General features: G+C 49.2%; 1 protein-coding gene across 1 annotated transcript in view; it reads left to right on the plus strand.

Moving 5' to 3' along the window:
- Positions 1–7,350: 7,350 nt before the first annotated feature.
- Positions 7,351–14,050, plus strand: part of CCDC63 (coiled-coil domain containing 63) — a 30,396-nt gene continuing 23,696 nt past the window's right edge. The window contains exons 1-2 of the mRNA XM_048513874.1: positions 7,351–7,420; positions 9,768–9,934. Coding sequence (XP_048369831.1) covers positions 7,409–7,420; positions 9,768–9,934 — 179 coding nt within the window. The 5' untranslated portion in view covers positions 7,351–7,408. The remainder of the gene's footprint in view (positions 7,421–9,767; positions 9,935–14,050) is intronic.

A 14,050-nucleotide genomic window follows, 5' to 3' on the forward strand; every position in this document is an offset into this window, starting at 1 on the left:
AATGGCATCCGGTCAATACCATGAGCAGGAAACATGCTTGGGGGAACGTTTCAGGAAGGGCAGGCTGCAACGGTCGGCCGCTCAGCAGAGCTGAAAACTGACATGATGTCAGGTGGGGAGATCAGGCGGCTGGGCAGGAAAAATAAACTGGTTCTGCTCCTGTGGTGTTTGCACAGTAGCGAGTTCAACGGTAGCAGGATTTTTGAAAGGAATTGCCAAATTGGTGATTTTTGAAAATCCCAGGATGAGGGAAATATTGTGGGACAAACCCGCCTTAGGACTGGGAACTGTGCAAACTTCTTGGCCAAACCAGGGTATTTCCCATGCTCAACCCAGGGTATTTGGACCATGCAGAAACCACCTTGGTCTTCTTTAAAAAGAACAAATCAACACAGGGGGAATTAAAAGGAAAGGCATTTGAAGCCACCCATATTTATTTCCCTACACCTTTCAGCGTTCCTCTCCTAACAGATGACCCCCAGCAGTTATTACTGGCAGCTAATTTTCTGCTGACTACAGTGAAGAGCTACTTCTCTGCCATGTTTGAATAGCGCATTTCATCCACATAATTCTTTCTAAGGAGCTTTTTGGCCTCTTTTCTCACCAGACCACATTAATATCTCTTCATTCCAAATCTCCACTTATCCGCCTTTGAAATTCTAATGGCAGATTCCTCAGAAAGAGTTCACCTCCCCCCCCCCACTTGAATATATTAATATGGAAACAGGAAGAGATGTCATGCGATGAACTGTTCAGCCAGGGTCTTAAGGTTCTCATCTGGTTCTCTTGTTAAGACAAAATAAAATTTGTGTGGCACATGTGTCTTAAACTGGCACAAAACAAAGACCTTGCTGATGAGAAATCCCTTTAATATGTACACAGCCACACTGGGAATTAGGGTTTCCAACTCCCCCCTCCCCCATTGCTCCGGAGCTTTTAAGTGCTTCATAACACAACAGAAATTTAGCCAGGGACAGCCTTAGTGTTACGTTGAGTTCTAGGGCGCAGCCCAATATTAGCGCAATGGTCAGTTTTAGGTTTTTGTTACAATTTTGGGAACAATTTATGATCAAATAAATTCAATAAAAATAAAAAGTTAGGGTTAGGGTTAATGCAAGGGCAGGGGCTCGGGTTTACCTTAGTGTTACGTTGAGTTCTAGGGCGCAGTCCAATATTAGCGCAATGGTCAGTTTTAGGTTTTCGTTTTTTGTTACAATTGTGGGAACAATTTATGACTGAATAAATTCAATAAAAATAAAAAGTTAGGGTTAGGGTTAATGCAAGGGCAGGGGCTCGGGTTTACCTTAGTGTTACGTTGAGTTCTAGGGCGAAGTCCAATATTAGCGCAATGGTCAGTTTTAGGTTTTTGTTACAATTTTGGGAACAATTTATGACTGAATAAATTCAATAAAAATAATAAGTTAGGGTTAGGGTTAATGCAAGGGCAGGGGCGCGGGTTTGCCTTAGTGTTACGTTGAGTTCTAGGGCGCAGTCCAATATTAGCGCAATGGTCAGTTTTCGGTTTTTGGTTTTTGTTACAATTTTGGGAACAATTTATGACTGAATAAATTCAATAAAAATAATAAGTTAGGGTTAGGGTTAATGCAAGGGCAGGGGCTCAGGCTTGCCTTAGTGTTACGTTGAGTTCTAGGGCACAGCCCAATATTAGCGCAATGGTCAGTTTTAGGTTTTTGGTTTTTGTTACAATTTTGGGAACAATTCATGATGGGAGAAATTCAATAAAAATAATAAGTTAATAATAATAAAAATAAAAAAGTGAGGGTTGGGGTTCAAGCAAGGGCAAGGGTTAAGGAAAAAACCCCCAAACTGGAAACTGATATAGCCCTATTCTCAGACAGCGCCCTAGAATTCACCAAACTTGGCTGGTATCATCAGGAGTGTCACCTAACAATAGCCTGAAATTTTGGTGTCGCTAGCCTAAAACCTTCGCCCCCTGCTGGCCAACAAAGTAAAAACACTAAAAATACCCCCAAAATTAGAAATGTGCCCAAATTTTTCTGGGCCTCCAATGGTGGGCACCCGGGACATTTGTCTTCGGATATTCCCATTGTATCTATGCCTCTGACTACTTGACTTCCACACTGCGGCAAGCCCACAGGCACTTCTCACTGTAGCTGTAGATGCCAATTCAGCACAGAGATGATGGGTGTCCTACATTTTCCCTTCCTTCCCCTTCCAGTACCCACTGGCACCACCAGAGGGCTTTTGAAAAAGCATAATAATGCTGGGGTGTTGTGGTTTTTCTGGGCTGTATGGCTGTGTTCCAGTAGCATTTTCTCCTGATGTTTCACCTGCATCTGAGGCTGCCAGCCACAGATGCAGGCGAAACATCAGGAGAAAATGCTACTGGAACACGGCCATACAGCCCAGAAAAACCACAACGCCCCAGTGATTCCAGCCGTGAGAGCCTTCAACAATACATAATAATGCTATTTGTCAATTACCAATTCGAAACACACTCTCAAAAAAGCCTCCAGTGGGAAGGCGAAATGGCCCTCCTGGGGAGCTGGGTCAAGGAAAATAACTTGGATGTGGGCCGGGTCAAGGAAGATGCAGACTTTCCCATCCCAAAAAGTTGGTGGCAGAGCAGGCTTTGGAAAGATTATAGCAAAGTTGTGGAAAAGCTGGAAAGCGCAGAGCTTAGAAGAGCCATCGTCAGTGGAAACCTGGTGGGCCGACAGCATTAGCCAGCTTCCAAAGCTCCTTTTCTGCAGTAGTCAACAGCGAAATGCCTTCTGGGTTCAGATCCTCCTTTCCAGCCAGCCCATTCATTTTTATTTTTTTTGCTGAGTTGCAGTCGAAGGCCAGCGGATGCGATGAAGTCACATATCTTCCCAGCACTGTCTCACAGTTCCGCACTGTTTGGAAGGAAGAAAAGGGGCCCTTTTTGGTAACAGTAAATGTTTCTGTAGCTTGGCGACAGGGACAAAGGCAGACTCGTCCAGATCAGTTCATTTCCCATCCGTTTTCATTGGCTGTTTTGTTCACTGCTAATCAACAATTGAGAATAGGCTCCATAGAGCACAGCCACAATGAACAGTAAAGGAGGAGGAACCCCGGAGCGCTCTTACAAGTGCATTCAGATGGGCAGGAGGACAGGCATCTTAGCACAGGGCTCTCAGCTTCTGCTGCAATGAATTTGCTAGACTGTAAAGTGCCCACAAGACTCTTTGCTAGTTTGGCTGACAAACATAGCAACTCTTTGGAAATTAGCAACTCTTTGGACCTTCTAAGGAGTAATTATAGAATCATAGAGTTGGAAGAGACCATAAGGGCCATCGAGTCCGACCCCCTGCCATGCAGGAACACTCCTGACAGATGGCCATCCAACCTCTGTTTAAAAACCTCCGAAGAAGGAAACTCCACTACATTCTGAGGCAGCATATTCTACTATCAAACAGCCCTTACTGGCAGGAAGTTCTGCCTGATGTTTAGGTGGAATCTCTTTTCCTGTACCTTGAATCCATTACTCCTTGTCCTAATCTCTGGAGCTGCAGGAAACAAGCTTGCTTCTTCTTCAATATGACATCCCATTAAATATTGAGACATGGCTATCATGTCACCCCTTAACCTTCTCCTTTTCAGACTAAACATACTCAGTTCCCTAAGTCTCTCCTCATAGGGCATGGAATCCAGACTTTTTCCTTTTTTGGTTGTCCTCCCCTGTTTCTGTTCCAGCTTGTCAATATCCTTCTTGAATTGTGGTGCCCAGAACTGGACACAGTATTCCAGGTGAGGTCTGACCAATGCAGAACAGAGTGGTGCTATCGTGTTCTTTGGTGTAAATACTATACTCCTATTGATGAAGCCCAGAATCGCATTGGCTTTCTTGGCTGCCGCGTCACACTGCTGACTCATGTTCAGTTTGTGGTCTACTAAGACTCCCAGTTTTCTTAGAACTCTCTCAGCCCTACCTACCTCACAAGCAATGCCAGATTTAGATGAAGAGAGGCCCTTGGCTATTCCACTTGTGATGCCCCTATGAATCCCCCACCCTCACAACTAGAGGAAGATGGAAGTTTCTTTCTCTTGCGCTTGCTAGCACCACTTTCAAATCTTTTGTTCATGCTCCGTTTAAAATCCAAAAACAACAAGTACAATAAACCTTTAACATTTATTAGAAAGGAAAACATGAAGGGCCGTTCTCACAAAATGGGATACACTTCAGACCTGGAATGACAAAATCAAGACAGAAATCAATGCTAGTGTTGAGTTATTGGCTTCAGACAGTATTATTCTGTAATGGAGAGCAAGGAAAATTACTGAATGACCATCAGTTACTGCCACCCCACGCTATGTATTTAGTACACATTTTTAATTCTCCCCTGCCCCATCCTCCAAGATGTTTATGGGGACAGGGCACATGTTCTTAATTTTTTCCTCACAACAGCCCTGTGAGGTAGGTTAGGATGAGATGGAGTGACTGGTGCCGCTAGGGGCACCCTCCGGCCCTGCATCCTGGAACGCCTGGCGGGCCAACCAATCAGGAGCGGCCTGCTAACAATCAGCCGGGCCATTGTGCGCGGAATTCTGCGCAATCCACGTTCTGTTAGGGTTAGGGTTAGGGTTTTGCTCCTGGTGGAAGGAGAGGCTCGCTGGTATCTCTACTGCTGGGATAGGGGGGCAAATGGTGTGGGGAGGCTGGGAGCAAGCCGGGCAGGTGTCCTGAGGGAGTGAGGCAGAAGAAGCACGGTGGGGGGTCCAGATGGGTTCCAGCCCACTAGAAGAGGCAGATCACGGGCTCTTTCCCTGGCAAAGGGATCATGCCACCCCCATCCCCGATCACCAGCCCTGGTCCTCTGGCCCGCCCTTGGCTTTTGACGCCCCTGAAAGGTCCCTGCCCCACGGAGGTGCCAATCTGAATCTCGCCGGTGGAAGGGAGGGAGGTGTGGCCGCCTGGGGTGGACCGGCAGGGTGGGGGGTGGGGGCTCAGTGGCAGAACATCTACAGGGTACGGAGGAGGGCCCAGATCCAACCCCTGGCATCTCCAGCCTCTGTTTAAAAACCTCCACAGAAGGAGACTCCACCACACTCCGAGGCAGCATATTCCACTGTCAACAGTCCTGACCGTCAGGAAGTTTTTCCTGATGTTTAGGTGGAATCTCTTTTCCTGCACCTTGAACCCATGACTCCTGGTCCTAGTCTCTGGAGCAGCAGGAAACAAGCTTGCTCCCTCAACCAACCTGACATCCCTTCAAATATCTAAACATGGCTATGATGTCACCTCTTAACCTTCTCTTCACCAAACTAAATATCCCCAGCTCCCTGACTCTGTCCTCGTAGGGCATGGATTCCTGATCTTGTAGTTCCTGTTCTCTGTTTATATTGAGAGACTTCATGTATCCAGGCCTCTCTCTCTATTAAACTTTATTGCTGTCCTGTGAGCATGTCTGACGATTGCTCTATTTGCTGTGACTAAGAGACGTTACAAAACCCGTTCACAGGAAAGCCTCATCCAGTCTGGCCCCAAAATCAGTGGTTTCCTAATAAGAACTAGAAGCATAGGGCAAGTTAAAAGGTCTGAAGTTATAGGGCATTAGGGTGTTGTGGGTTTTCCAGGTTGTATGGCCGTGTTCCAGTAGCATTTTCTCCAGATGTTTCGCCTGCATCTGTGGCTGGCATCTTGTGGCTGGCAGGAGAAACATCAGGAGAACATGCTACCGGAACACGGCCATACAACCTGGAAAACCCACAACACTCTAGTGTAAGGTGACCAGATGGTCACCTTTGTGAACCCGGGATAAGGGGTAGGGTGACGTGGCGCATTCTCAGCCGCAGGAGCGTACTGCCTTCTGAGGCGCTGTGCTGTTTCACCGTCGCTTCTGTGACAGGGCCGGAAACGGGCAGCGCCCCCCAGAAGGCCGTTCAAGCCCGCGGCCGCTTATGCTGAGGCTGCCGCACTGCCTTGCGCCCCAGAAGGCAGTGCGGCAGCCTCCCAAAAATCGGGACAATGGAAATAATCCGCGGGACATGGGACAAATTGTGTGAAGGCGGGACTGTCCCGCCAAAAGCGTGACGTCTGGTCAGCCTACTCTAGTGATTCCAGCTGTGAAAGCCCTTAACAATTCTCAGGACAATGTCGGGTTGTCCTGGTTCCAGCATTCCCTCTGTGGGGAAATGGCTGCTTTCACATAGAGGTTTTGTGCTCCGGATTGGCATTCCAACGGGAGCTAGTTTTGTTTTGTTCTTGAGTGTTCAGATGACTTCATCCCCTGATCATCCCTTCTCGAGGTTTCGCATCCTTTGCGCCAGCCTGTTCCTCACTTGGCTTGATGCAAACTTTGGGGAAAGATTGCTGTCAAAATACGTTTGCGCTCCAGGCAGATGGACAGACATTCCTTGCCAAGAGCCAGGATATTTTGCCGCCCCCGCCCCCCCATCTCTATTCTCTTAGTAATTGACATATCACTGTAGAATCGGCCTACAGCAATACCTCTGTGACTGATTTTAAGCTACAGTGGCCAGGCCAGTCACTAAAGCTGAAAATCAAAGCTACCACACTGGGGAGTGGTGGCAGCCATTACGGGGGCGGAGTTTGACTCAAGCAAAGCACAGGGAAAACCTCAGTGTGGCTTTTCTGTTGTCACAATAACAGCCTCTGCACACTCGGTGGTAATGGAGCTACCCAGATCATGTGGAAGTGAATCCACTAAGTAAGGCATGCTTCTAGAACAGGGGTCTGCTACCTGTGGCTCTCCAGATGTTCATGGACTACAATTCCCATCAGCTCCTGCCAGCATGGTGCTGGCAGGGGCTGATGGGAATTGTAGTCCATAAGCATCTGGAGAGCCACAGGTAGCGGACCCCTGTTCTAGAACACGCCTGGGTTGTTCCATCACAGATGCTGAGGATTCCACTGGTAGAAATTCCGCATGGCATGAGTTTGGCAGAAGAGTTGCCAGACAAACTGAATCACCGTGTTGGCTGGTAGGAACGGTTTCTGTTGGGGGGTCACCTCACCACCAAAAGTTAGCCCACCCTTGGGCAATTTCTTCCTGTTTAGACTTGCCAAACCCGGTCCAGCCTGGCTGGCACATGCGTTTCCACAGAAATAACCGGAGGGCGCATGGCCCCAACCCGCACCCTCTCGTCATTTCTATGGAAACTCCAGTTCTGGTGGGTTGGGTAGAGACTCAACCATCTGTTCCAAACCCTAATTAGAAATCAGAGAAAGGGAATATAGATTGCAGCGACATCATACCCAAGCTCTTCTCTTGGACGGCCACGGGGAGGGGGCTCTGTAGGTTTGGATGGGGAATTGATGAGAAGGTTTTGTTGACCCTACAGTCACCCTTCTCTTTTTGTGTTCCTTTCAGGACTGGGGTTCTGCTTGGAGAAGGATTACTTGCACTTGGTCAGCTGACGAGTCGTCAGACAATTGGGAAGCATGAAGACGCTGGTAAAAATGAATATAGTTAGACCAGGGGTAGGGAACCTTTAACACTCAAAGAGCCATTTGGACCCATTTTCCATGGGAAAAGAAAACACTTGGAGCCACAAATAATTTTTGACATTTAAAATAAAGATAACACTATATATATTGGGGTTTTTTACCTTTTACTCTGCTCATTCTGAGAAGCGCATGAATGCGTCCGCCCTGCTGCTTGCAGGGCGGGCAAGGATGGGGCCAGCGGCTTGGCCTCGCCGGCCGCCGGGAAAGCACCCACCCTGCTCCAAAGGGGCAGGCGAGGGGAAGCCTGCGGCGCAACCCAGCCGGCCACGGGCAGCTGGTGCGCCCGCCCTGCTGCCTGCAGGGCGGGCAAGGATGGGGCCAGCGGCTCGGCTCGTGGAGCCGCAGTGCAAGGGCAGAAGAGCCACATGCGGCTCTCAAGCCGCAGGTTCCCTACCCCTGAGTTAGACATACCTTGGCAACTTCCAGTCTAGACTACTGCAATGCACCCTTGTGTGAGGCTGCACTTGAAGATGGTTTGGAAACTTCAGCTGGTCCAGAAAGCCACTGCCTGATGATTGATGGGCAGAAGTCAGCTGAGTTTTTACCCCTATGAGGGGGTCAACTGTGTTGGTTGCCAGATGTTTCTGAGCCACATGAAAGTGGTGTTATTTCACCTTCAGACAGAGTTTCCTTTGTCTCAGGGAGCACCTTTGCCTGGGTAAACCTTCCAGAAACCTAAGGCCAGCCCAAGTGAGCCTTTCTCTCAGGGTCATTTTTCACAGAAACAGGGCCTTTTGGGTTATAGCCCCAGGACTCTGCAGTATCCTTCCAGAGGATGTCAGCTTAACTTTCTCTTCAGGGTCTGAAACAAGTAATGACTGCCTCGTTCCACCACACTTCAGGGAATAAATCTTTCCCTGCCTCCTTGGCAGTATGACCTTTCCGTGGCTGCCATGTTTTACAAACAGTGACATAGTTGAAGATTTCTGCACATTGTGTCTACAACATCACCTCTGGTTTTCCGTCCTCCCTGTAAACCAGAACTCAGAAAAGCCTCCAAAATCTTGCTTCCCTGGTTCCCAGGGAAGAGCAGAAACCTTAGTTGTAACTCTCCAGAGAGGATGGGGAAGTTGGGACCACAGCCACTGGTTCCATACTTGTTCAAAGCCTAGGTTGCTGTTGTCTCGGAACCATGCTGCTGTCTAGTCCTTTGGGGCAAGAGAGGCAAACAGGGGTCATGTTTTTTAGCTGCAGCTGGAATAGAAGAGTATGCAGCAAGATCCTAACACAGTGATGGTGAACCTTTTCGAGACCGAGTGCCCAAACTGCAACCCAAAACCCACTTATTTATCGCAAAGTGCCACATGGCAATTTAACCTGAATACTGAGGTTTTAGTATAGAAAAAATGGTTGGCTCCAAGGCACGCGTTACTCGGGAGTCAGCTTGGTGGGAGTCGGTGGCTTTGCTTTGAAGCAACTGTGCAACGTTTCGAACAGGTGAATCATGACCCTAGGAGGGTTTACTCAGAAGCAAACCCCACTTCCAGCAACCGAGCTTATTCCCAGGTAAAGGATCATGCTTTCATTCTTCCCATGAAAATCAGTGGGGTTTAACAGTGCGTAACAGGGTTACCTACACTGCTTCCCCAAAACTACACTGCTTCCCTGAGCCTTCTGGGGAGTGCGGTCTAAAAAATATAATTAAATAAATAAATAAATAAATAAACTAGGTCTTAGGTTTAATGCTTATTATTATTATTATTATTATTATTATTATTATTATTATTATTATTATTATTATTATTGATTGGGTTTATAGACTGCTTTCCCCCGAAGGGCTCAGGGCGGTGAACAACATATAACAGAGCACAATAATAAATTAAAATCCAATAAATATAAGTTAATATGGCTCTAATAATAAACCCTGTCTTATTAAAAATACAACATTATTAAACTTAGCATTAAACTAACATTAAAACAAGATGGCGCCAGCTTCAGTTCACCCAGAGCCCCAGAGGGGGGATGAGGCGGTGGATCCACTTGATATTATAATAAAGGAGAGGGAGGAGAGGAGGAGAGGGAGGGGGCCCCTGAAATAATCTCCCTGAAATAATTACACTATTATCACATGATGAACTCTGTGCACGCGTGCCCACAGAGAGGGCTCTGAGTGCCACCTCTGGCACCCGTGCCATAGGTTCACCACCACTGTCCTAACACTTCAGTGCACCACACCCCCGTCCTTGTAGGTTGCGTTGGCAGAAGGTATACAAAAAAACCCCAGAATACCTTTTAGGTCTTCTCAAAGACAAATGACTTGTGTTTTTTTCTTTCCCTTGACCCCAACCTGTAGCAGCACAAAGGATCTCGTTCCAGGACTGAGATCTCTGAATATACCGAGAAGGAGAAGGAGGCGATGGCTGAGACTGAGCTGCGGAAGCTCCAGCAGCAGTTTCGGATCATGGTGGAAGGCAGGAAGTCTTTTGGGGTGAAGACTCAACAGCAGCTGTACCATCAAGCGTAAGTGATGTAGGGTTTTAAGGTCAGTCACGTGTAAATTGCGTAAGGTTGGTCACGCGCAGATGGCCTTGCTGAACCAGTCCATCAGTCCACGTGGTCCAACATATTGGTGGTGGCCAGTTTAGACACCTATTTTGGTGCCCAAAACAGAAAACAAAAGTTCAATGTATGTGTAACCTCAGCTTGTGGGTTCTGTGGGGCAGAACCTGGAATGAGTTTGCAACAACAATTTTAAAAAACAAAATGGTTTACTTTCTTAACACATAACACATAACATCAACATTTAACATCACATTTCAAGGTCCTGTTCAGGTTGCATTTTCAAGTCCTTATATTTACAGTCTACTGATACTGCCAAGTCCAATTCTTCTTTGCAAGTGGGTTGGCTCCTGAAGACTCCAAGGGCTTGATGAACAGGCTTCAACATTGTAGTAATGCACTGCTGACCCAGCAGCACCGTGGTAGAACGCTATAATAACTTCAGCCCGGACCTCCACGGCCTTCGCTGAGTCGCCCATCACGCACCCCAATTCCTCATCCCCCTATGAGTCACGGGTCATTGAACTATCTGGCTCTTTACAGTCACTGGGTGGTCTCGAAGACAAGCGGGACAATGGGCCCCCCTGCCCCCAGGTGTGGAGATTAGACCCAGGCAGCTGATGCTCCTCTCCGCGACGAAGCAGCTAGCGGGCCAGGTGAGATCCATGCATCACATGATGATCTCCAAGGTCTCTCCTTCGGTCTCCCCGCTCATCTCCCTACCCACCTCCTTTACACGCCACGCAGGAAACCCTAATAAAGGTCGCAGAGGTATAACCAGCACAGGAGAGAGTTGTCAGGATCCCGCGAATTTAAACTCCAGGCTTCCTGTTGCTGGACGCTCTCCACCAGATGGAACCTCCTCCGCGTCCTCGCCTTATTCCTTAGCTTAACGACCCTCTGCGGGGATGACTACAAGCTGGTGCCGAAAGCCGAGGAATCCTCGAACCTCCACCCTGCTCACCGTCAGCCTGGGAAGGGGCGGCGATACCGAAGTCCAGCTGGATCGAGCAGCATCCAGGGACCACCGTTTCGGTATCGCCTGTCCTCTGGATGCGGCGCGATCCGAGACATCTGCCAGTCTCTAGGACACTCTCTCTCGTCCGGCCGGAACACCGGGTGAGTATGGGAGCTTTAAAAGCAGGGAGCTTATATGACAAGCATCGTTAGCCGAACTGAAAGCTGCTTAAACTAAAATGCGGCAGGAGTCCCCAGAAGAGAGGGAGCTGCGCCAAATTGGTTGAGGAGATTGAAGCTCAATGTCCATGGTATTTGCCCAGAGGGGGGGACATTGAATCTTAAGGACTTGGGAAAACATTGGGCGACTTCTTACGCATTGGGAGCCTGCGCCTTCCCGCCGATGTCACTGCTACTGGCGTGGAGACAATGTTATGTCGCGCCATCAGCCTGCAGACCTATGGCTCCCCTTGCTGTAGGTCGCCCTCGCTTCGATCTTTCACCTTCAATTTCAAAACCCGGAATTTTCTCTATCCGGCTAAATTGGACGCCTCGTCCTCCTTCTGCCCCTTTGCCTTGCTCCTCGCCCCATTTCAAATTCTCAGCGGCTCAGCGCGCCTCTACTGCTCCTCGCCTTCATTTCCTTCCAGAAGCCACCGCTTCACCTCCGTCAGCCCAGCCAGCACGTAATGGCGCTGGTTTCTAAAACTCTGCGCAGAGGCGTATTAACCCGCGATCTGCAAAGGAAGAAAGAAACCCTGGACGGAAGAGCGATGCCGATATTCTCTGCGATTGTGCCCCGGTCCATTTCACAGATACCGAGGTGGGGATGGTACGTTCGGGTGAGGTTGTCGAAGTACCACTCCCTTAAGCTATAACATCCTCACTGAGCTCCGCCATAAGCGATGCGGGGCGAGTAAAGGAGCCACTTCAGCCCCTACATTGAGGAAGTGCATGCTGGAGGCAATAGCGAGGAATCACCTAATGGTTCCGGACTGACTGGAAGACCACCTTTCGTGCTGCTCCTGGAGCCCTGCACAATTTGTGATCTGGGAAAGCCGAGTTCGCCATGGGCCAGCAGTGCTTCAACAGGGCAGCCACCTCTGGCGGCGCTCTACACCGCCAATCAAGGCAAGCCAAGCAGCTTACGGCTTTAAACGGATGCTCTTCACTCAACCCCAACCATCAGATTGTCCTGCCTGGAGGCCACCCCTTCTACGATTACCAAGCCTTCCTGGGAAGTAAGCCTCTACAAGGCGCTTATCAAGGTTCCCAAATGCCGGCCAGCCAAGCCAGAGTTTTCTCCACCATCCGGCCAAAAAACCCCAAAGGAGCTCCTAGTGCCAAGTTTGTGAACAGGCTCCAGGAAGGCTCCTCAAAAGGCAGGTTGACAACGAGAGGAGGCCCAGGGCGAACTCCTTAAAGCCTGCCCGCCAAAGAGGAACGCCTCCGGCTGAGTGCCGCCAAAGCAGTCACAGGCTTAGGTAGGAACCCTGAACTGGCCGACATGCTCAAAGCTTGCTGCCAGGACATCTGGGTCTTTTTACGCTTCCATCAAGCCAGCCTTCTAGCTGCAGCCCTCTCAGCTGCCTCCCTGGAGACAGCCCCCCCGGTGACGAAAGTGTTTCTAAATTGCAACAAGCCAGGACACCTCCCGTAAGGACTGTAGACTGCCGGTGGGGGGGCCTCACAGTTCTCGAGCGGAGAGGGGGGGGGTTCTGTCCCCAGAGTGCTTAAGACTCCCAGGGAGGTCTAAGACCGGGTAAGCTCCCAAGAAGCCTGCTGGGAAGAGGAGCCCGCACTCCGGGCATTCTCCCCAGCCCGGAACCAAGGCCTCGCAAGACTCCTCAAACCTCTTCCTCGAGCGAGTTTCTCCCCACGAGATCTTCGCTGCTCCAGCTCAGTATAGTGATCCCATCCCCACGGAGACCATTAGGCTGGTCTTGTGCTCCAGCTTCCCTGCCAGCTGAACAGGGGTTGTTCACATCATCCCAGGGGTCATCGACTCCCCATGCACCAGGGAGCCATCCACATCCAAGTATGGACAAACATCCCATCTTAGAAACTGCCAAGTTCATCTGAACACCCTGGCCTCTATGCCTCTCGCTCGAAGCTCTAATCCTACCAGTTCACAGCTAATTCTAAATCTGGATTTGCTTTCGCGGCTCCCCCCACGCCTATACTTCCTGCTCTGCTAGCCCCTTCTATTTCCGAAGTCACCATAGCCTCCGCCAGTGCCACAAGAGAGTGGCACGCTGATTCAAAAAATCTCTGCAGGAGTCCATCACAATCACTGAAAACTACAAACGCGGCTGTAAGGGGATCAAATCAGATCTGTGAGCCTCTGAGCCTGTGCAAAGCCTCTAAGCTCACAAAGCTCCCAGTGGCAGCAAAATCGTCAGTACCTCAGGGAGAGAGCAGGATCGCGAGCGGCTGCAAAGGAACCTACTCCTGCAAGATCCAGAGAGCAAGATCTCAAATCAGAGTTGCAATCCTCCTCACACTTTACTTTGCTCTGGCATCTGTATGCCTATATATGCTCTTGTATGTCTTACCCCTTTCTTCAAGAGACCCCTAAAATTTTCCCCTTCATCAGAGTGGGATTTGTCCATTGCTTCCTAAGCTATGCTCTTATGCTCTTTCAATTAAAGTCTCTCCTTTTTTGATTATGTGTGCCAATGCCTTGAAAGAGCTTCCACCCATTACAGCATCCAACTCTTAAACAGGACGACGCGCTCGTGCATGTACTCCCTTAGGGAGGCCCATGGGACCTGCTTCCAGGTCACGCCCTCCATCTTAGTTTAAACCCTCAAAACTCTTCTTCAAACCTTTCCTTGAGAACCTTTCTCCTTTCAGGTCTATCTTGAGGTGCCTACACTTGCCACATTGGCGTGGTACATGCAAGTTTACATATGAAGCCAAAATCATTTTCATTGCTCCCCACATTCTCTGGCTGAAGCGCCTCCCTGGCTAGTCCACAGTGCCAAGGGGGTCTCTCAGCCACACCTATCTTACACAGCCTCCGCATGTGAAGGTAGGGAAGCTTAGCCTAAACTGCCAAAGTCCCCTTTACAGGAGGGAAGGTAGAGTCTGACTTCCAAAACCTTCCCCGCCCCCTGC

Source organism: Sphaerodactylus townsendi, linkage group LG13 (genome assembly GCF_021028975.2).
Source record: "Sphaerodactylus townsendi isolate TG3544 linkage group LG13, MPM_Stown_v2.3, whole genome shotgun sequence".
Classification (NCBI taxonomy): Eukaryota; Metazoa; Chordata; class Lepidosauria; order Squamata; family Sphaerodactylidae; genus Sphaerodactylus; species Sphaerodactylus townsendi.